This window comes from Carassius auratus, chromosome 3, assembly GCF_003368295.1.
Source record: "Carassius auratus strain Wakin chromosome 3, ASM336829v1, whole genome shotgun sequence".
Lineage (NCBI taxonomy): Eukaryota > Metazoa > Chordata > Actinopteri > Cypriniformes > Cyprinidae > Carassius > Carassius auratus.
The window spans coordinates 190,120-214,818 of record NC_039245.1 but is presented as its reverse complement, the minus strand read 5'-3'; the positions used below and the strand labels follow the sequence as shown (position 1 = coordinate 214,818).

Genomic DNA, 24,699 nt, shown 5'->3' with positions numbered 1-24,699 from the left:
TACTATGAGTACAGTACATATCTGATTAAATACTGGTAATATCACTCACTATTTTAATGTATTTATTATATATTTTATTTAATTATTTTCACATCAATGGTACAAGGATCTCTATATAAAAAATGACACTAACTACACACAGTCTGTGTTGGAACAGGAGACATCAGAGAAAGAATGAATAATAAATAAATAAATAAATCATTTAATTTAGTAAAAAAAATTATACATAAATTAAGATATGATAATACATGAAACAAAAATAATAAAAAAAATGAATAAAATAATAATGAAATTATAATTTTGGTAAAGAAAGAAAGTCCAACACAGTTTGGTTTTAAGCATGGATTTTTAAAGGTCAGTGACTGAAAAACAAAGAAAAAATCAATAAAGCATGATATTGCTTAATTTACAGAAAAACGCTATTTTAGGAAGGATCTTAGAGAAGATAATTCCAACAAAAAACAAACATTAATGTTTTATTTTATTATTCCTTTTGCATTCCTCATCGAACAGATTTAAACGGATCAAACAATGTGGCTAATTTCATTAATTTATTTTTTAAAATTATATCAGTATTAAGTCATGGATACGAACAGAAAACAAATAGTGCTGCAAACGACACACTACTTAGCATGTGGTCTGAGTGACGTTACTGTCCAATCCTATTCCAGTAGTGCACGGTTTGGACACTGGCACAAGAACAAGGCTCCCACAGAGTACCGCAGCGGCCCGCGCCTCATCATCTTTGTGATTGGAGGCATGACACATTCAGAGATGCGCTGCGCTTATGAAGTGACCCGGGCCACCGAGGGCAAATGGGAGGTTCTGATCGGTGAGAAGAGACGACTTAACAGCATTTCACATCATTCACAGCACAGCATTTATTGTTTTCATTGTTTCAAATGTCACATATCATTTTCTTCGACAGGATCGACTCACATTCTTACTCCAACCAACTTTTGAATGACTTAAGAATTTGGATCAGCCCGCACCCGTTTAGCAGGACATGACTGAAGAGATTCGTCCCGCTGTACTCATGTGAAACCTGATGCTCATCACTTACCTCTCTCTCTCAGAGGACCAGTCAAAAGACACCGTTTTGATCTTGCTTCCTGAATATAAGCTGTATTTTAAAGTAGTCATTTTAAACTGCCCAAGTTAAACTGCTGGTCTATGTATGTGTGTATATATATTAAAGCTGTTGAAGATTGATGTTTAATTTAAAGGAAAGTGATATATGTATGTGTGACGAGATATGTAAATTATTTGAGGACCTGTTGCCAAAGGCTTATAATTGTGCAATAAATGGATTAAATCTTGCCTTAGTCAAATTCTGATGTGATCTGAACATCTCTTTAGACCTGCAGACGGAGCAAATGATCACAAATGGATTTCCACTGTAAACCAGCACAATGTAGATTTTGCTTCTGCTTTAAAGCTAAATAATCCTTCTTATAGTACATTTGACTCTTTCTGATTTCCAGTTAGTTTTTGAGATATTTTCGGCCTGTGTTGGTGAAGGCGTCGAGGATTCCTCTCAGTGTAGATGTCTTTTTGTTATTCATGCTCTGAACTCGTGCACTTTCTTCTCTCACTGTTACGTTGTCACACATATAGGGGGATGTGGTTCACTGGGTGTTTTTGTTTGCTATCTGTGTTAATGATTCGAAATAAATTCTGCTTGTACCTCATTCCAGAAAGAGTTGCTTGAGTATTGCGACGTTCGTCTTGCTTTGTGTTTAATGAAAGATTCTACAGGTAGACCAAATATTGGGGTCAGTATTTAATCAAAAGATGCATTTGCATTGATAAAAAAATTACGGTGAGAAATGTATAATGTTACAAAGATTTCCATTTCAACTAAATGCTGTAGTTTTGAACTTTATGCTCCTGAAAAAAATGCTGGTAGCACAAGCATTGACAATAATAATAAATGTTTCTTGAGCATCAAATTTGAATATAAAAATGATTTCTGAAGGATCATGTGACACTGAAGACTGGAGGAATGATGCTGAAATAGAAAACACATTTGACATTTTAATAATCTAGTTTGTTTTATATAATATACTGTTATTAATATAGTACACTTTCTGATGTTAACAATTAGTATTTTAATTGAAAATTAAGCACTTCATTTTACTGTTTTTAGACTTCCAGGTCCTGTTTGTTACTGTTTTGTAACCGCACTTCCTGAAACTCAACTCCTGATGGAAATCTCCCTCTCTCTGTACATCACATTCAGGATATTTAAGCCTGTTTTCTGCTGATTTTCAGAAAACCATTAATCTGTTCCATAGTTATTAACCTAAACACGCTGATGGTGTCTGTTGAGAGATATTGATGTCACTGCTCAAATGATTGTCATCATCTCCCATGATAAAAGATCACGACTGTATGATAGAGAGGATTAACTGGTTTTATCTGGGATTAAAGACGGTCCCCCGTCTAGGTTTCCTAATGGGTGTGGTTTATATTCAGAGCTTAACACCTTCTAAAAGCTCTCCATCCATCACTTGATTCTAGAGAGAAGAAGTACCAGACCACAGCATGACTGAAACCGTAACACTCGTTTTGAAGAAGTATGCACTGATATCTGTATTTCAATAAGAAGAAAATCCAGATGAAGATTGTAGAATTGCAGATTACGTCTGTGGCGGACAAAATGGAGGTATTGCATGCTTTTTGTCTTACATTTTTGTATATTTACTACCGTGTTAAAAGATGCTACAACTGAATCGGTTGTTTTTGTCTTGACAGCAAGTGTCAGGCGATCGGGATCAGTTGTTTTCTCTGGTTAGTAAAGCTCAGCATGGAAGAATGGATGAGCAGCGCTGCACCTTGGGTCCAGCAACACCTCAACAAGCTCATGACTGCAGCCCAGGTCAGATTCTGGTCAAGATGTTCAAAATGAATGTACTTTCACACTAATCTTTGAAATTAACCTCATTATCAGTAGTATCTATTTATTAAAGCAAGGCAGGGTGGGGTGAAAATTGTTAGAAATAGTCCAAAATCTCAAAATGTACCAGTGCCTGAACAAACAATGTAGTATCTTGCCTTAAAAGTAACTTTTACATGTTCTCTGCGTGTTGTGCACCAGATGCCGATGAGTTTTTCCAGCTGCTGGTCAAGAGTCAAAGTCAGCGATTAGATGAGCAACGGGTGACGCTTAACTCATTGCCAGGGATGGAGGCATTCATGATCAAAGATCCTAAAGATGGAAATGTATTGAAGACAAACTTTGATCAGTTCTGTAGCATGGTCAGCAGAGCTCATGTGAGTTTTCCAGTCGACATCTATTACGACTATACAACACTAAACTACAGTTACACTACACTTTCAATGTTATAAATAAGGATTATTAGTTTAAGGTTATACTTTTTACAAGAAAATACTACATTGTAGTTCAAAATGTCAGTGTGCTAATTGCAATATCTCTGTACCGTATTTTCCGGACTATAAGTCGCACTTTTTTCATAGTTTGGCTGGTCCTGCGACTTATAGTCAGGTGCGACTTATTTATGAAAATTAATCTGACATGAAATGAGAAAAATGAACTAGAGAAATGAACCAATAGAAAACATTACCGTCTCCAGCCGCGAGAGGGCGCTCTGTGCTGCTCAGTGCTCTGTAGTCTACACTGAAGACATAGAGCGCCCTCTCGCGGCTGGAGACGGTAATGTTTTCTCTGGGTTCTAAATAAATGCGACAATTTCAGAGTTAAAATTGTTTCTTTTTTTGTAAGTAAATACTACATAAAATTTTTTCCAGTACATGTGTGTGTGTGTGTGTGTATATATATATATATATATATATATATATATATATATATATATATATATATATATATGTATATGTGTGAATGGTTTCAGAATAAAGTATTGCATGTTTTTTTTTTTTTTTTTTTTTTTTTTTTTACCTGTCATGTAGAGCTTCAGGAAACGCAATCCTCCAAAAATGAGCCTGACCCCTGGGGCCCAGGACTCTATGAGAAGATCAAGCTTCAGTCCTCGTGCTACTGCTGAACCGGACACTTATAACACACTCACAACCAGATCAGCCTCGTTCAGCCCTATATCAGACAAGGACAGAATGGACTGTGAAAGTCTTCAAGTGAGCATGAATATCATATTTACAGCAGCCTTGGACAATTAAACCATTTTCTCCAAACTTCCTTCTAACAAGTTTGAAAGCCTGTTATTCTTGTTCTAAATCCACCAGCGTGAGCAGGACCAGCTGTTGTGTCTAGTTAGTCAAGCACAAAATGGACGTATGGATGAACAACGCTGCTCGATTAACCCTTTATTACGCAGACATATGGAGAACAGCCAGTCAGGTAAGTCTGCCAGCTGTTATAACTGATCAAATAGCAACCAACTGCAAACCAATCAGTGCAATTTCTGTTTCTCTACACCTTCAAACCAGATCAAGATGTTGAGAAGTTTTTTAAACTCATTGCTAATACCCAAAATCGGCAGTTAGATGACCAGCGGGCAACGCTTAACCGGTTACCAGAGATCAAATCGCCTCCTAGTATGACTGCTCAGGATTCAGATCAGCTCTTCAGCATGATCTCCAGAATACAGGTGAGGAAATATGTTGCCTTCATCATTTAAAGGCATAATATATTGCCATTCACAAGTTTGGGGTCACCTGGGTTCTGCAAAAAAAAATAAAAAAAGCAGTATATTTTTATGATACATTTAACTTGTTATAAAAAAAAAAAAATCAAGGAAAATATATGATTAATGATAGATTTGTGAGACTATACACAGCTGTTAAAAGAGCCTAAATATAGGACAGGAAAAAGGGCTTATTTTAAGACCATCATCAACATTTACTAGCTCTCTCCTGTCTCCATCATTGATACATTCTCAGAAATAGAAACCTGGATAGACTGTCATTTATCTAAAAGCACTCTGTGATAACGATGCACTCTTGTATTATTTTCTCTTCGGCAGGGCTCTCGGATAGATGATCAGCGCTGCTCTGCTCCCAAAATCCACCTGGGGTCTCCCGCCCCCCCAAAGAAGTTTCCTTCTCAAACCTGTATCACAGACTAACCGTCCATCCCAATCAGGCTCACCCACTAAATCATCCCGGAGATCAGGAACATTCAGTCCTGACTCTGAGGTGAGCCAACCACACCGCACAAATCAATCCAGACGGCATCCAACCGCAGCACAGGCATTTCTGAATAAACTGTAAAAGATCACTGCATTAGCTTTTTATAGGATATAAACTTTATTTATAACCTGTTTAGCATAACAGTACCACTGAAAGTGACATTGTATATATTTAAAATGTTATATATTTTACAATACCAGGCAGTTGAATAATTAAGATTTTATTTTGTTGATTAAGGTCTCTCATGCTCACAAAGGTTGCATTTATTTGAACAAAATGACAGTAAAAACATACAGTGATATTGTGAAATTTTATTATAATTTAAAGTTTTATTAAGATAATTGATTTAAACATATTTTACAATTAATGTATTTCTGTTTTTTTCTTCACCATCATTACTCTTGCATTCAGAATAATTTCCTAAGAATTATGTGACACTGAAGTCTGGCTGAAATTTCATTTAAAAAGATCTAAACTTCTGACAAGTACTGTATATATTTAAATTATATATATATATATATATATATATATATATACATATATACACACACACACACACAATTATTATTATTATTATTATTTTTGTTCTAGTTAGCAATATACTTTTTTTATTTGACATTGTAATACCAATTTGTAGCTCTTGGATTGGTTCACACAATATAAAAATAAAACTCATTCTGTCATTGTAAAGAAGAATTCACAATTTAAATGAAGAAAGGTCAAAACAAGTGTCATGTTGTGTCATGCTGTCAGTTACAACAGGAAGTTTTCATACGGAAAACCAAACTATGTCCCTGTGAAGCTAGAATGTTTCTTAAAATCAAATACAAATGAAATTCCTATTCATTCATATAGTGTTTTCTTTCTTTGAATAAGGTAAAAAATTGCATTGATCAGGACCAGCTTTTTTCCCTGCTACATAATGCACAGCACCGGCGAATGGATGACCAGCGGTGCTCATTTGAACCCTTTAAAAAGACTTCCTCTTCTCCAAAGAATCCAAACACTAGTCCCACAGGTAACCAAAGTCTGCTGATTATTAATGACCTGCTCATTATATATATATATATATATATATATATATATATATATATATATATATATATATATATATATAAACATAGCAATCCTAATATTTCACACTGTTCTGGCTTGTTGCAGTGGAAGATCCTGAGCAGTTTTTCAAACTGGTGTCCAGCTTTCAGAGCGGACGGCTGGATGACCAGCGCGTGACACTCAATGCATTGCCAGGCATCCAGAACTCCAGCACTGGAACTAAGAGAGAGAACAATAAAACATTGGCTCCTAAAATCACCCTGACCCCTGCTTTACCTGCTGCGCCAACAAAAGTTTGTTCCAGACCTTCCTCTCCCACTCTGAGCGTCAGTGAATCAGACACACATGTCAGGCCTCCCCCAGACTGGCCTCATTTCCCCCAGAGAGATTACTGCATGATGATATGTCTGCACAGGTGAGGGATTTTTACTGCATCTATTTTTGCTTTTGATCCCTAACAATTCAACTGAAGTGGTTGATATTAATTGTAAGCACACTTTTGTTTTACAGATATCATTTCAGATTTCCATGTGCTTCCCTCCACACCAGGTAGGTACTGTACGATGACCACAAAAATTGTTTACAGAATGAAAGCGATTATAATTTCTCTAAAGACATTTTGTGATATGTGCACAATAAAGTGTGAAACAACCTTTTGCTTAAAAATAAATTTTTAAAATTCACCTAATCTGTTTTCTAAATGCATGTCATTGGTTTTATTGTGAAAGACTCATCAATGTATGTTGACCTTATTATGTTTCATTAAAATGTCATCAGTTAATTTTATCATGACTTACTAATACTAGCGATATGTAAATTCATCTCAAAAGCTCTATAAATGTAGTTCATGCATAGAACACTTCTGAAGTCATACGATGGCTTTTTTTGTGAGGAACAGACCAAAATATGTCACAATGTTTTTTCAGCTGTTTTTGTCAGTACTATGAAAGTCATTGGACTAAGTCATTCTTAGGAAATAAAGACATAAAATTTGGTCGGATCCTCTCAAAAATCTATTGTATGGCTTCAAAATATTTGAATAAAGTGCAAGAGATGCATAGACCACTTTTATGATTTGTTTAGTGTTTTTTTAGTGTTTAGTGTTTTCAGCTTGGTCACTCTGAACTTTTCTGTTTGTATAGGAACTACTTGATTTTTTTTATATGAAACCAAATTGTCATTTCAAGTAAAAAGTGTTTTGCTGTTCTAGATGGCTACTTATTTGTGATTGAAGATTAGACAGTAAAATAAATCTGAGAAAATGTAAAAACTTGAGGCAACCAGCTTCAGGCAACCAGCTTTTTACTCACCCTTATGGAATTTCTTTTTTTGTATCAACTCAAAGTTGGTCTGTGCCTTCATCAAACACAATATGCTAAGTTCTATGGACTCTATGAACTCAGATATAGTTTTTTACTTCCATGTGATGTGAAAGTCAAACTTGTGAATCAGTTCGTTTAAAAAACTGAAACGTTTATGTACAATGACTTCACATTGTTTATGAGCTAAAATAACTAAAACACTAATCACTTTTATACAATATGAAATATAATCCTAACACCACATAGAGCTAAAATCTGTTTTTTATGAATGATGTCATAACTTTTGTAAGCTTTGACAAAAAATACTAATTATTCAAGCGCATCAATAGTGTAGAGTCTAATGTGTAATATACATTTTTGCGTCTCTTTCAGACGCATGGAGCAAATAACCAGCCATATCCATTCCCTGAAGTCTTCATCACAATCGGACAACCAGGGGAGGCTATAGTAATTCCTCTCAGCCCCAGGCCTGGCAGACCGGTCTCTCTCAATGTGAACCCACACAGACAGCATCGCTCCAGGTCAGTGCCTCCTCACACACTCAAACGATTTTATGATACTTTTCAGTTAATAAAAAAAAAACAAAAAAAAAAACACTTATATTAGGTTTCTCATAAAAAAAAAATTGCATTGTGTTAAACTGACTCAACTTTATATTTCCATTTTGCTTTGCACCTTTTTGGGGTTTCCGCTGTGATGAAGTGTATATGTGCATGGATTGAAGACCTGCTAAAAAGAATTAAAGTTGTTTTAATAATTAAAAACAAAATACTTGGGCATGTCATGGATGTAACAAAACCATCTTCTGGATAAGATTTGTAAAAATGATTCTTGAATGTATTCACTATATAAACTAAGCGATTAAACTGGATTACTTGTTTTATTTTTTAATAAGAATTTTAGGATAATTGAACGTTTTTTCGGGTGAAATTTAGAATGCTAACCTGATTCAACTAATTGGAATTGAATGAACCTTATGTGATTTACTTAAGTTTACTGAAATAAATAATGTTAATTAAATGCAACATAACCCAGTTATGTGGAACCTGTTAGACATAGAAATGTTAAGTAAATCCAACTTTTAATTTTCTTTTTGGAGTGCAGGTCTCCTGAGAGTCAGGGACAGTCAAGACCCTCTTCTCCACACCTGTCTGGTCCGGTGGGCCTATATGAGGACTACTTCTCTCTGAAACAAAGCGTCCACACCACTCAGCTGCAACAGAACAAGGAGGCTGAGAAGGGGAAAGGAAAAAGTAGTGGAAAGAAAGAAAAAAAGGAGAAAAGCAAAGAAAAGAGAAAATAGGATGCCATGCGTGATCATATAGTCTAGTTTCACATCACCTGGATGAATGTCAGTATTACAAAAAAGCTAAACATTTTGGTTTTTAGATAAAATAATTAGCATGTCAAAATAAGCTGTGTTCACACTGGAAATTAACATACTGTTTAGAAGTGTATTCTGTAGTGTTTTTGTTTCATGGCTCGTTTGACAATCTCTTGTGAATTAAAAATGTATTTGTGTGAAGCTTTAATGAGTGTTTTTAAACTTAGCGTTATCTGTGCTATTCATGTTTCATGAAAAATAAATCATCATCTAATTAGGATACTGATATTGATCTCCTGCAAATGTACATGACTTTAAACATGTTTTCCAAAATTACTAACAACTTAATTAAGTGTAAAACCTTTTTTAATGTGAAACAAATCAAAGTAGGCCAAGTGATACAGCAGGCAAAGCATATGACTGAGCACATGTGTAGGCTACCCTAAAACTGACTTTTCACCAGCTTTATCTCATTCACTTAAATCACAGAATGACTGCTTGTGTTTTCATCAAAGAGCAGTGAGTTTTAACAAGTAAATTCTTGACTGAAACTATTCTGTCGGTCTTGGTCTTATTCTGCGCTACAGTAGATTACAAGTGTTTCAGAGCAACTGCAGCGTCTGTGTGAACTCGCCTGCATTGCTTCCTCTCGCTCTGAAACTGCTGAATGTCTCTACTTCATCCAACGGCCTCAAATCAGAGATCTGTACCTTGTACAATGTTAAAAATGCTGAGCAAATGGATTTTGAAAGTTCTTAAACAATTTGAAACTTGTGATAATAAAGAAAATTAGAAAGACATAACAAACCAAGAGTTATTGCACATTTGTTTGTATATATTATTATTTCTTTATTTAATTTTTTTGTATCTTGCACCAGGGATATATATATATATATATATATATATATATATACATATATATATATATATATATATATATATATATGTGTGTGTGTGTGTGTGTGTGTGTGTCTGTGTCTGTGTCTGTGTCTGTGTCTGTGTCTGTGTCTGTGTGTGTGTGTGTGTCTGTGTGTGACAATAAAGCCATTCATTACAGATGTGGCTATAACAGCATCATCAAGCAATGAGTGTCACAAAGCCATAAAGCATGCTACGACTGTTCTTCATGATCACCGCTGAATTGGTGACTTCTCCATCTCCAAAAGCAGAAAAAACAGGGAGCCCAGCCCCTCACTGCCCAAGCTTTATGGCAAGTTTTAGACTGAAGTCTTTATTTTGGGGAGGATTGGAGCTGCTCTTATACTCTGCCTGGTGCTTCTCGTATTTTTTAAAATGGCATACGGACACTAGATGGCCATTGAGCAGTGCACCATCATTCAGCTTCTTCATCGCTAATTCAACGGCCTCCAGTGTGGCGTAATGGATGAAACCATAGCCTTTCAGTTCGCCCTTACTGTCCCACACCACTCTGCTCGACAGGATTTCCCTGAAGTGAGAGAAAGTCCTGTATAAAGCAAGGTTATCGATGTCCCTTGCTAGGCCCTTAATAATGATTATATTACCGATTCCACTTTTACTCAAGGTGGAATCAGTTTCGGCCCACATGAAATGGATCAGTTTATTAAAGATATATTTAGCGCACTTCTTTTTCCACAAGGGAAACGCTCAACTATCACCGTCAGCTAGCCTATGTTTGCTACAGTTACTTCTCTAATAAAACATTTTTGTTCACAGAATAATGGATAAACTAAAGCATAAATGAAGAATGTCCAAATCTCAAAGGCTCCCCCTAGAGGAGAAACTGTGACGCAACCATGGAAGCGACAGCCAATAGGAATCAACTTCACTCGGAAAAGGCGGTGCTTTTGTACTTCAACGTTCCCAACACGCTGCGAAAATAGTTATTTTGTCAAGAATAACAGAGCTTTTAACAATATTACAAAGAGTTTCTCTGACAAAGGAAAATGCCAACGCTTAGCGGAAAGGCAGACGTTTTATTCGTATGTATTTGTGTTTTTTAAAGTCGGCTCTGTGACCTTTAATAGGGTCTGTTCTCAGCTAGCTGTGATTAGCTTGCTAACTCTAAGAGAATGAGATACCAATATACAAAAATATTGTTTCTAATAAAAAAATATTTTCTAATTTATGGTGTTTATTACCTGTCAAACACGAAATGTGTTGTTGTGTCGTTTGCATTGATTAATATCATATTTAATACTAGACTGAATGGGTAACAGTAGTTAGCATATGTTTCTAACTAATGTTATATATTTGAAATTAAATAACCATTTTAGGCGAGCAAAGGTGATTCTGCTCGAAATAATTCTAGTTCCCTAACATGATTTTCTTCTTTTTGAGACTGCATGCATCGTTGTACATTAATGAACAGAGTCGTGTATATTGCAGGAAGATGATGATTTGCCTTATGAAGAAGAAATCATCAGGAATCCGTATTCAGTCAAATGCTGGATGCGTTACATTGAGCACAAGCAAAATGCTCAGAAACCAGTGCTCAATATGATCTATGAAAGAGCATTAAAAGAGCTACCTGGCAGGTATGTGCATGTCATCTTGTTTTTTTTTCTTGTAAAGCCCTGTGCTTGAATCCTAAAATAGATTTGCTCCTTTTTAAAAATGTATTTCTCAGTTACAAGCTGTGGTACAACTACCTGAGAGAGAGAAGAAAACAGGTGAAAGGCAAGTGTGTCACAGATCTAGCATACGAGGAGGTGAACAACTGTCATGAGAGAGCACTTGTGTTTATGCATAAGGTAAAGTTGAAGTTTTGTGTGGTTTTACGTTTATATAGCAGCAGTGCTGTGTGAAAACATCACTTGTGTGATTTGACGGTTGCACATTTATAGCAGTGTGAATGTTTACTTTTTTCCACCGGCTCCTCAGATGCCGAGGATATGGATCGACTACTGTCAGTTCATGGTGTCTCAATGCAAAATTACACGGAGCAGACGGACGTTCGATAGGGCGTTAAGAGCGCTACCCATTACTCAGCATCCTCGTATCTGGCCCCTGTATCTTCGCTTTGCCCATAACTTGCCTCTCCCAGAAACAGCTATTCGTGTTTACCGCCGGTACTTAAAGGTGAGGGTGGGAACATAACCAAATACACACTTGATAGTCTGTAGTTGACATTTCAATGTGTAAATTAAGCTATCTCAACACTTGCTTTTCTTCTGTCTTGCTTGTAGTTGTCTCCTGAGAATGCAGAGGAATACATTGATTTCCTGCGTTCAGTTGGACGTCTGGATGAAGCTGCGATCCGGCTGGCAGCTGTGGTCAATGATGAAAACTTTGTTTCCAAAGAGGGAAAGTCCAATTATCAGGTTAGTAAATTACAGCTTTTACTTTTTTTGTAATGAGTGGTGAACAAAAGTTCAGAAAACAGCACTTGTATTAAATTTAATATATTTTGTAACTTTTTTTATTTTTTTTTATTTTGTCTTCACTGGCAATTTTATGCTGAATATATGTTTTGATTTCTTAAAATTTAAAAATACTTCTTACTCTTACTCTACCTCTTACTGACCTTTCACACCCTAAAACTTAAATCTTACTGTGTATTTGCTTTGACACAGATTTATCTTGATTATAGTTCTTTACTAGTCTGAAACTGGTTACCATTTTATTGGGTTATCATGCTGAAGACAAAAATGTAGGTTGCAGATCTGGATTTGGTTTCTTATCACAGGTCAATAATTGTATTTTAGATTAGAAAAAATAAGTATCTAATACACTAGACATTATTATAGGAATTATACATTTTAAAGTTCTTAATCAATTCAATAATTTGTCATTTTAAGATCATGATGCATCAAAGTGGCTTAATGCCTCTAATGTCCATCTCAGTCTGCATTCCCATATACCGTAAGCATAAATTCAGTATTGCAAATTATATACATACCATGCAAAAATATACATATTTTTTCTTGTCAAAATCAATTACAGCTCTGGCACGAACTCTGTGACCTCATCTCACAAAACCCGGACAAGGTGACCTCACTGAACGTGGGAGCGATTATCCGAGGAGGTCTCACTCGTTTTACTGACCAGCTCGGCAAACTCTGGTGTTCTCTGGCTGATTACTACATCCGCAGTGGACACTTTGAGAAGGTGAAACTGCAAGTTCACAAAATCTAAGAGTGCTCTGGATAAACTAACCCCACTCTTGACCCTATTACCATTATCCTGCTTTTTCAAGGCTCGAGATGTATATGAGGAAGCCATCCTAACCGTAGTCACTGTGCGAGACTTCACCCAGGTTTTCGACAGCTATGCGCAGTTTGAGGAGAGCATGATTGCTGCCAAGATGGAGACCACGTCTGAACTGGGACAAGATGAAGATGGTGAGAGAAATTTTTCCTTGGAAGACAATCAAGACATTGTAGCAAATAATCCTTGATGTTGGTCTTCCAGTAATCCTGATTTCCCCACTCTAGGAGACATTGACTTGGAGTTGCGATTGGCCCGTTTCGAGTTGCTGATAACTCGACGACCACTTTTACTGAACAGTGTGCTGCTGCGTCAGAACCCTCACAACGTTCACGAGTGGCACAAGAGAGTCAAACTCTACGAGGGCCAACCTCGACAGGTCGGACACATCATTTACATCTTTAAATCGGTTGATATTCGTCTCAACATAACTGCTGTGTGTGATTTACAGATCTTATCCTGCTTTTTCCTGTAGATTATCAACACGTACACAGAAGCTGTGCAAACCATAGATCCTGTCAAAGCCACGGGAAAACCTCACTCTCTCTGGGTGTCCTTCGCCAGATTCTATGAGGATAATGAACAGCTGGATGATGTACGGCACTTCCTGTATACTTGCAACGTTGTAGATAATGTGTCGGTACATTACTGTAAACTGATGGTTAACTATTTCGCTTGAACTTCAAGGCTAGGACTATCTTTGAGAAGGCCACAAAGGTGAACTACAAACAGGTGGATGATCTTGCTGCAGTGTGGTGTTAATATGGAGAGATGGAGCTGAGACATGAGAATTATGACCAAGCTTTGCGTATACTAAGGGTAAGAGACACTATACATTACCCACTAGTGCTTTAGTGAAGTGCGGTGTTATTTTAGTGTAATTGAGGTAGTTTTATTGTTTCTATTAATATTTTACTATTTGTTTTATGTCTATATAGTTTTTATTTTTGGTAATAACTTAACCCCAGTTTCAAAGTTTGCTTGGTGTCATAGTTTACTGCATTTCATGCCAAAGGGATATAAAAAGGAGAACATGTCCAAGAACTTTTTCCAGATGTTGACAGTCTTTTTCTTCACAGAAAGCAACAGCAATTCCATCCAGGAAAGCAGAGTATTTTGATTCATCAGAACCAGTGCAGAATCGAGTTTATAAGTCCCTGAAAGTGTGGTCCATGCTTGCAGACTTGGAAGAGAGTCTTGGCACATTCCAGGTATGTTGCTTTGTCGTTTCCTTTTCTCTGAGGGAATGTATTTTACCGTATGTTCTTGCTGTTTTGTGTGTTAATGTAGCTGTTGCTTTTGTCAGTCCACAAAGGCAGTGTATGATCGCATCATTGATCTCCGGATCGCCACTCCTCAGATCATCATTAACTATGCCATGTTTCTTGAAGAACACAACTACTTTGAGGATAGTTTCAAGGTAAGGGAATTTAACATAACACTGTTTGAATCTTCATTGTTTTGCTCTTATTTTTGCATTAACAAATCCATCTATTTATAAATAAATCTGGATTTAATTTTGACTGAAGGCATACGAGCGTGGCATAGCCCTCTTTAAGTGGCCTAATGTCCATGACATCTGGAACACGTACCTCACCAAGTTCATCGACCGTTATGGAGGCAAGAAGCTGGAGAGAGCACGCGATCTGTTTGAGCAAGCACTGGATGGGTGTCCTGCTAAATATGCCAAAAGTAATCATGCAGAAAACAGAGAATATAATATGATTAACTACATTCAGTTAAGATTAAAAGTAAATGTTTAAATACTTTACTTGTGAGTGGTGCCTTGAAACCAGATTCTGATTTAATTTGTGTTGTTTTACAGCAATCTACTTGCTGTATGCTAAGCTGGAAGAGGAGTACGGTCTGGCGCGACATGCCATGGCTGTGTATGAGAGAGCCACTGCAGCTGTAGAAACAGAGGAACAACATCAGATGTTCAATATCTACATCAAACGGGCAGCAGAGATTTATGGAGTCACTCACACAAGAGCCATCTATCAGAAAGCCATTGAGGTAAACCTGTCAGCTGTAACTCAATTGCAAATATATAATGCAGTATATACCTACTCAACTTTATTGTCCTGAAAAGGCAATTCTTTGTGTAGACAGCAGTACACGTGCACTTACAGTAGCAACACAAGACCCATATAACATACAACACACATATGCTATAATGAGTTAATTTGGTTTGGTGCAGGTCCTGCCAGATGAGCACGCCAGAGACATGTGCCTGCGCTTTGCGGACATGGAGAGCAAACTCGGGGAGATTGACAGAGCGAGAGCCATCTACTCCTACTGCTCACAGATCTGTGATCCAAGGGTACATTTTACAGCACTGCTCCATATTCATTTTGCTCATATTGTGGGTAATCCTGTGTTTTGACTGATTTAACATCTCGGGATCAGATGACCGCTCATTTCTGGCAAACATGGAAGGAGTTTGAGATACGCCATGGTAATGAGGACACCATCCGCGAGATGCTGCGGATTAAACGCAGTGTGCAGGCCACATACAACACACAGGTCAACTTCATGTCCTCTCAGATGCTCAAGGCAACCACCAATGCTACTGGAACAGGTACGCAGAAAATGACTAAAACGTACTAAAAACTAAATAAAAAATATTAATAAATACTGTAAGACTGGAGAATGGTGTAGAATCTGTTTGTTAGTAGACTGACAATCTCTATTTGCATGTGAAATGTATTCTTAGCACAGGTGAGAATGGTAAGCAAATAGGCGTTGGATTAATCCACCAGTCGAGGTTGAATAACCGCATATAAATCCTTAATTGTATGGTTAAACTCTTTTTAATTGCTTGTGTGTTTTAGTGTCAGATCTTGCTCCTGGGCAGAGCGGGGTGGATGACATGAAGATGCTGGAGCAGAAGGCTCATCAGCTCGCTGCAGAGGCTGAGCAGGACAAACCCAAACCTAAAGACAAGATCCTCTTCGTCAGGTATGTACTGCGCCCTAGTCTGAGGCAGGCCACACAGATCAATCAGAACATGCAGGCGGTGTGGCACCGGCTCAGAGACTTTCTGAAAATTAGGTTTCGGTTGTACCATTTACATCACTTAGTTTTTGTTTGGTTTGTGCAGGAGTGACACCTCTCGCAGTGAACTTGCCGAACTGGCCAAACAAGCTAATCCAGATGAGATTGACATTGATGATGAAGATGAGGATGCTGAGGATGGGGAACCAGAAGGTTAGTTCAGATGGGACATGATTTTCAGTGGTGTGTCTTTGAACAGTTGCTGAACTCGTAGTCTGATCATTCACATTGTGTCATTGCAGAGATGCAGTTGGAGCAGAAGTCTGTCCCTACTGCTGTCTTCGGAGGACTAAAGGATGACTAAATTTGCTTCGGTTTTACAGATGATCACAAAACTCCCAGATTCAGTAATCAGGAAACTGCGAAAGGAATCGCAACATGCTGATGTGAATTCATGTGAATGGCTTACTACATTTTAGCAGTACCAATTCAGACCACATGGTGTCAATCTTTACAGCATTTACATGCTTTCGATTTGTCCTTCATTACATTGGAAAGATAAAATATTGAAGTTGTTTCCCTTATCTATGGTATATTAAAGGAACAATCAACATGCCTGACATCTGCAGATCATTTATTATATGATTGCAATACTGTAAACTCTCTGAAGGCCCTGCCCATAATTTCATGGATACATGGGTGGAGCTTTCCAGATGTTTGTTTGTGCAAACATATGAATGTTGTGGTTTGAGGAATATACCAGTATAAAAAAAAAGAAAAGAAAAGCACATTTGGTCAGGGTTGTCACTTTAAACTTTCATTGTGCATGTTACTTCAACAAAGTTTATTCTGTCTGTAAAGGGATGAGGAGTCATTTTTGCAGTTTTATAACTAAGCATTTTATTTGCGGTACATTTTGAGTGCTGGTGCGCTTAAAAACCAAAGAATGATGAAAAACAAATGCCCTGTTCCTCCCTAATTAGATTAAATAGTTATGTGAGTTAATCGTCTTACAAAGTTAGTTACAGCAGTGGTCTCTTTACCATCATGTGACCCAGACCTTCAGTGATTTCTGTCCCATGTTAGGTTTGTCCACAACTGAGCTGTGCTTCTGAATCATTTTCAGTGAAAACTCCACTAAAGTGCTTGATGATTTAGTGATAAACAGAGTTTGATAGTCACTAGTTTATGACATGCTGTAGCGTAAATACTTAATACTGTTATTTTATAAAATATCCACCACATCATGCTGATCAGTGTGTGAGACTAAATAATAGGCTAACTTTGAAACGTAATATACCTTTTTGTTTTTAAAACACGTGTAGATATAATAAGTCTTACCAAAAACAAGAAAACTGGTGCGGTTGACACCATAATCCGTTTAGCATTGAAATGCCATAACAATTATATGTATTACGTTGTTCATTATGACTAATATTTCCCTTTCGCTCCCTTCTGAGCAAGTTCTACCTGTCCTGCACCTGTTTCCATACGTTCAAGCGCCTTCGTACCTGCTACTTGAGTTCACATTCTTTGCCCCGCCTCCTTAACCCTGTGTCCTAAATTCTAGAACCTGATTGGATGCCCGGCTGGATGATTGACAGGAGTATGGAGTACCTGGAAATCAGTCGTTTACGGAGCCTATCAGCCAGAGCGATGTGGGACTCTGAAGCGGGGTTGAAAACAGTGAAACAACCCCCGGGAATATCGTTGAATTTGTCACTCCGATAGACTGAAACATACCTACACGGCCGCCAGCTCTACTGTACGTATGAAGAGAAGATCCAGAGAGGAATAAATAATACATTTACATTATTTTTTTCGCCGGAACGCTATCCGAAACATCGGCCTTTTGCAATCCCAATGCTGTGGTTGCGTGAAAGAAAAGGATGACTGTTTGATTTTGTTTCATTCCTCACCACAACGCCTTCCTCTCTTTTTCCCGGCCCGTCTGTTTTGGACCTGCTATGGTGGACTCGAATGCAATGAGGAAGACTTTTGTGGTCCCGGATATAAAGCCATTGGATCAGTATGACTTGACCAGAGCCAGAATCTGCGCCAGTGTCGGGTGGCTCCTGGGGAAATCGTACGGCAATGCAGGTATGCAGTGGCCGTGTGTCAAACTCTAGAGAACTGCCCAGTTACCTAGATTGCATTTTATTTATTTATTTATTTACATACATAGGCAGCTCGCTAGGTTTCATACATCTTTATTTCTTTCTCGAATCATGTGCTGGTCTCTCTCTCATATGTTTGTTTTGAGGCAAGCATTTGCTCATTGTTCGGTGACTGCGGAGGAAAGCATGTGTGAAGGAGAACAGCGTGTAAACTCAGCGTTTTTCATAACACAAAGACCACATGAGAGCTGGAAAGCTGCTGGTTGTGCTCCAGCTGTGTCTTGCTCATATGCATTCAGTCTGGTGCTCTTGAATTATTTATTTAATAAATTAATAGTCTGATACAAGGTCTAAAAGTATGCTTTCCACCCATTGGGCACTAATAACATATGCATGATTATGATAAAATGATTGCATGCTACAACAGTCTTGTAAAGACAAACCAGATCCGTATAACTATAAAAATGATAAAGAATATGAATAATCATTTAAAATAAAGTAAATTCCTTAAATAAAAACGCACTATGCCGCCTTATGAGCGCGGATAAAATGTGTCCTTGTTTGGCAGAGTTACATGAGGGTTTAATCGCACGTGCTTAATCCTTGCAATAGACACGTTGTTGTCTGGGAATTATGATATGATGGGTAGAAATGTAGTAGGTTTGACCTGAATATGTGTATTTTGTGAGCGCGTGCTCTGAAAGCACCTATGCGTCATGACGCCTGTACACACCCACTCTCGCGACCCCTTTTGTTAATACACCCACAAGAGCACTTACAAAGATGAAGGAGGGCTTGGTTTCTGACAGAGAACACGGTTGTTGATGGCTAAAGTGCTTAGTGTGTTTAATTATTTACTGGGGAAATATCATATGCCTATATGCTGATGATTTTTTTTTTTTTTGTTGCTTATATGCTGATGATTTGTGTGCATGGATAGTTGACATGACGTCAAGCGGTGACCACAGTGTCCTGCAGTGTGACGTCATATATAGACATCACTAGGTGATAATGAAATATGCAGTGATTTAATTAAATTTCCAGAACAGAAATCAGAACATTGAACCAAGCCAGGTTCAGAATTCATATATTGAACAATGTTTCTACTGAAGGTATTTTGAATTGGTCACTTTATAAATTAGAAAAAAAAAAAAAAACGCTATGCAAGTCAATGGGGACCAGCAACTGAAGGTGAACTATAGCTTTAAGTGTTGCTGAAGTGGAGATTTCTGACTTATTTTGAGTAAACATTAAAACAAATGACCAGTCCCATTGTCTAAAATATGCAGTTTCCTTTTGAACATTCAAAAAGATAATGTCATTTGTAAGATCATTTGTCAGCTCTATTTATTTCCCCCTGTGATCATGCAGCCTTACATACTCTGTTGCCCTTTTTCTCTTTTGCACTTGTAGTTAACATCAGTATTGGTTAACAGGCTTTAAACCAGGTTTTTTCATTAGGCCTAGCTGATGCATCACTCAATTCATTTGCACAGTGTATAACCTCAGTGTTCCCCTCACAGTCAGATGAGAAGGATCTCTGTGTATGGTGAGGCGCTCTGTGCTCAACGACAGCTCACTAGCCTGTGAATTAAAACTCACAAGGAAAAGATTTGTTTTTCTTTTTGAATGCAGCAGACAGGGTAGTTTGTGTGTTCTTGGATTGTTTTTTAAAAAAAAGCCCCATTGTGTTCACCTAATGAACCCCTGTTAATTCAGATCGTAAGTCTGCATTCCAGTATTTGCTTTATACCTTGAGTCCGTTTAGAGTCGTTCTGTGCAAGTACACAAACAGCAGGCCTGGATTTAATGGTTCTCCTTACTTGTATAACGTTTAACTCTGAAATGGGTGGAGATTTAGAAGATTAAGATGTTTTGAGTTTGCATAAGTAATGTAATCTTGTCTGTAATTTTCAACTACAAACAAGAATTTCGATAATGCAATGGCATGACCTTTATGATATGCTTTTAATATCGAAAAGTATTGCTAAAACACTTCAATGTAATTTTAAAATGTATTGTATATGTTTCTGATATTTGTGTGAAGTGTGTATTATAGTGATTCCAGTATCACACCATTAGTTTAGCATTAGCAACATAGCATTAGAACAGTAGAATTCCTAGTGGAAAAACTACATTACCCGTGATTCTTTAAAAATTTATTTTTTTTTGCATCAAAGTTTGTAATGTTGTGAAAACACCTCGTAAAATGATTGGTTTGGGTTACGATTTGTAAGTCCAAGGGATAGTTCACCCAAAAATGAAAATTAGCTTGTTTTATTCGCCCTCGATGCATCCTAGGTGTATATGACTTTCTTCTTTCAGATGAATCCAGTCGAAGTTATATTAAAAATTGTCCTGGCTATTCCAAGCGCTATCATTGCAGTAAGCAGGTGTTGGAGTTGAACAGTCCACAAGTCATCAAATAAAGCGCTTGCATTCATAATAAAACATGCCGCATATGTCTCCAGGGGTTGAATAAAGGCCTCCTCTAGTGAATCAATTTTTGTCAGAAAAGTATCCACATTTCAAATGTAATAAATACTTTTTTCATACTTGGAAGAAGTCCTGGCAGATGATGTAGTACATCGGTGTTGTGTGATTTGTGACTGACGTGGAGGGAGAACAAAACAAAATTACATTCATGAATTAGAAGTACAGTGTGAGGAGTTCAATATATACCAAGAGGAGACTGGTTTTCCTTTGCTAAAGTAAAGAAGCTTTGCTTCCTTTAATCCTATAAACAAACTCGCGAGACTAGCATATCTCAGGCGCTCCACATATTTGCTGCGTAATCCACCGGAACGTCTTCCGTGTATGACAGATAAAGGAAGTGAGAGAAAATTGTTTATACATTTGCAATATGGATATATTTCTTACAAAAACACATGGATTTGCTACAAGAGGCTTTTGTTTACCCCCGGAGCTGTGTGCAGCATGTTTTATTATGAATGCGCACACTTTATTTGATGACTTGTGGACTGTTCAACTACAAAACCTGCTGACTGCAATGATAAAGCTTGGAATAGCCAGGACAGTTTTTAATATAACTCTGACTGGATCCGTCCGAAAGAAGAAAGTCATATACACAAGGATGCCTCAAGGCTGAGGGTGAGTAAAACATAGACTAATTTTCATTTTTGGGTGAACTAACCCTTTAACTAAGACTTCTTCAAAATCTCTGTGTCCAGAAGCGTTGCACTCTTTTGGAATCACTTCGTGTTGAGTGCTATTTGTATGGTGTGTGGATTTGTTGTCAATGTAGAATGCTCCATCTCTGTAACTTGTGAGATTTCATGATGTAAGGCAGCTTTCTTTGAAAGAGGCAAGCAGTGAGACAGCTCTCTAGTTTTTGAGCAGAGCCAATGTTTCAGTCACAATATGATCACACTTAATACATTAAATATAGAAACACCTTAAACTCTGCAGACATTGAGCTTCTAGCTTTTCTCACAAAATGGTCCTTTTGTTGCAGATTATCTGCCACACATAGTGTCTGCCCTGAGTGTGAGAAACTGACATCTCCTTAATTCACCTGGTTGATGTGTAATTAAGTTGTGAATGCCAGTATGTGGCACTTCTTTGTTTGTATTCACTCCCAGCATCAAAAGCAGACGTGTGTGACCACGCCCTCTGGTCAAAGTCACCTGTTCTGGCACACAGAGCCGAGCCAGAGAGAAATCTCACCAGATTAAATAGGCTTGGCTGTTTTTCAGCATTGATACAGGACTGTGTGTGTGACTTTAGATCTCTGATGCAGCGCTGCACTTGTTTCCCTGCATGAACCCGATGACATCATCTCTTTGACTGCCAGTCTGAGGTGTAGACTTCATATTCATGTCAGAGCCCTGGCCCCCGCTGAGCTGTAACACACAGTGTTCAGGCATGCTGTGCTGCTAATTGCTACCTGTGTTATCAGTAAGGTTTTTTTTTTAACTCCGCTTTACTCTGGATGAACTCGGCTCAGTAAAGAGCTATCCTTGGTACACTGTCCTAAATGCAGGAGCTTTGAGTTCAGTTACAGTCTGAATTCAAAGGAGGAGATTCAGCCGAGGCATGTTTGACTATTATTGTAACTTTTACTTTGGTGTTGAGAATTTTCCTAAACCCCTAACATAGTGAGCTTTGTTGTAAGTATTTGTGCTATGAATCTGAAGGATAAAATAGCCAGAAATTCACCTTGCCTTGAGGGAAAAAAAAATACAAAACAATTCCAGATAGACAAAAATTTTGAATAAAAAACTCCATGCACTCTAATAACAAAAAAAGAAACACCGGATGCAAGATAAAAACCACTACTTGAATGAAAAAGGGGCAAATGTCTTGGTTGCATGTGACTTTTCAATGCATAGTGAGAAAGAATACATGTGACTGAAACATTTAAACGATTGAAGTAGTGTTTTTTATTTTTAATATTGCATTCAATGTTTCTTTTTCATTAGGGTACATGTACATGACCACAGTGTACTAAAAACTGAGTTTTTCTTTGCATTTTCAACAGGTTTTTGCATACAGATGACAGCATTGTCAAAACAATCCCTGTTTACACAGATCTGCAGAAAGACTTAAAACAGTGTTCAATTAAATTCAGTTCAATTCAAATTTATTTGTATAGTGCTTTTCAAAATACACATTTTCAAAGCAGCTTTACAGAAAGTGCAGTTGTCTACATTGCAATTTCGATTGATCTGTTATCAGAAGTGAATGTGTCCAAGTAATGTTCCTTTCACAAATAAACAATCAGTTAGCAAACATTGTGTACAGAAGCTGAGCTCATTAAAGCCATTATTACAAGTGGGATCATAGTGATTACAATATAGAGGAATTTTGTCAGTTGTTCATGTCGATTCAGGTTGGCGTCATCTGGGGTCCTTGCATGGGTCAGCATCATCTCTCCAATTCATGCCAGGCCAGTAGTTGGCGATGTCACTTTGTAAAGAAAGAAGAAAATGGTATCGTTTTCAAAAAGTTAGCTTTTTCATGCCCCCAAAACACCATTGTTGTGTAAATGATTGACTAAAACACTTAAGTTTTCTATTTTTAGCTGAAAGTGGTGGTGTGTAAATTCCCGCTTAGAGTGTGTGGGTTTCTTTTTTAATATTTGTCAACATTAGATGACATCATTACAGCCTTAATGTATTATTTATGTATTATTATTATGACATACATACCTGTTATTATAGTTGCAATTATTATAATTATTGTAGTAAGTGCTACTGGGGTGATACCTTTTAAAAAGATTCTAATATGTACCACTTAGGTATTGATATGTACCTTTTAGGTAATAATATGTAATATTTAAATGTTAATAAAGTACAAAGGTGTACCTTTTGAAAGGGTATCACTCCAGTTTTTGTACCTTTTTTCTGAGCGTGCACTAACTATTGAAATTTACCCATGTACAGGTAAATAGTACCTACAAGTACTCTACACATTAGCAGCTGTCTAGCAATGCCCTGGCAGTGAATTTTGCATGGGTAGGTGCTACTAATATTGTCTACGGAGATTAAAAAATCTAATTAGATTTTCATGCTGTAAGCCACAGCTTCAATTTGGATGAATTTGGCCTCAAACCTTGGAGCTCTGTCCTAGTTGTAAGAGCTTTCAGTACAGCCAGAACACATCTGATAAAATAAGCTGAAACTGATTTCAAACCAGGTGTTTAGTAGGGTAAACCTACAGCTGTGCAAGACATTGATGCTAGTACATCTAGTCCTGCAACAAATTTTTATGCACATCAGCAAAAATAAAATAAAAACAATTATGCAACGCATAGATTAGAATCTTAGAAATCAAGCTCCCTTCTCAGATGGCAGAATCTCCCTCAATAACTGTAATGAAGAATGATACATTTTCACTGATAAGGGGTTAAAATGTTCTTTTATCGATATATGCTCGATGTGCTTGTTCCTCTCTAATGGTCCTCTGAGCATTTGCCTGTATTAGTCATGCTGGAATCATCAGTGTGTCACAGCAATGACTCAACAGGTGAGGTGGCTCGGAGCGGCTGTGGTGGCCTCTGTTTGTTCATCATGTTGTTTGGGTAATTACTTGAAGAACACACCCTTAAAATCTGAATTCTCCTTAATGAATGCTAAGATTAGAATGAGAGTCCAGTGGCATTGCCTTTTTGACTGGTTTTTAACCAGTGAAGTTTGGACACAATGTGGACACTTGCATTTTACTTTTTGGTTTGTTGACTTGGCATTCTGTGTTTATTATAGATGTGAAGAACGGTTTGTTTGTAGGCATAGCTTTGTGCAGATGCTGGTCAAAACAAGTCCACGCCCCTTCAAAGAAAGAAGGTAGCCTAATTTGGAAAATGGGTTTCCTTTTTTTTGTTGTTGTTGTCATTCATAATCATTAACCTGACTGAAAGAAACATCTGGTAAAAGATTAAAAGCCAGTTTGTAGGCAACTTCACTGATATTTGCCATGTTTGACGTTTTAATAATTACTACTTAATTCAGTGTATGCTTTTTAAAATCTAAAAATCATTCTGAAGTTTGGATGTCAGTATGACTTCTTATGCTCCTCAGGGTTGCTTTCATTTAATTAAAAATACATA

At 37.3% G+C, this 24,699-nt stretch overlaps 2 protein-coding genes and 1 pseudogene across 9 annotated transcripts in view; all 3 read left to right on the top strand.

The window, feature by feature from the left end:
- The first annotated feature begins 2,418 nt into the window (after positions 1-2,418).
- On the top strand, positions 2,419-6,523 carry LOC113041439 (G-protein-signaling modulator 1-like). The gene is made up of 9 exons (XM_026199961.1): positions 2,419-2,668; positions 2,758-2,881; positions 3,101-3,276; positions 3,931-4,113; positions 4,222-4,336; positions 4,426-4,586; positions 4,962-5,133; positions 6,004-6,145; positions 6,289-6,523. Exons 1-7 carry the CDS (start codon positions 2,621-2,623, stop codon positions 5,061-5,063), a joined length of 909 nt encoding a protein of 302 aa, XP_026055746.1. The 5' UTR covers positions 2,419-2,620; the 3' UTR covers positions 5,064-5,133; positions 6,004-6,145; positions 6,289-6,523.
- A 4,114-nt stretch (positions 6,524-10,637) lies between these two features.
- On the top strand, positions 10,638-16,629 carry LOC113042286 (pre-mRNA-splicing factor SYF1-like; annotated as a pseudogene).
- A 1,052-nt stretch (positions 16,630-17,681) lies between these two features.
- Positions 17,682-24,699, top strand: part of LOC113042248 (calmodulin-regulated spectrin-associated protein 3-like) — a 28,389-nt gene continuing 21,371 nt past the window's right edge. For all 8 annotated transcript variants that reach the window (XM_026200971.1, XM_026200989.1, XM_026200980.1 and 5 more), the window contains exon 1: positions 17,682-18,114. In XM_026200971.1, coding sequence (XP_026056756.1) covers positions 17,982-18,114 — 133 coding nt within the window. In that variant the 5' untranslated portion in view covers positions 17,682-17,981. The remainder of the gene's footprint in view (positions 18,115-24,699) is intronic.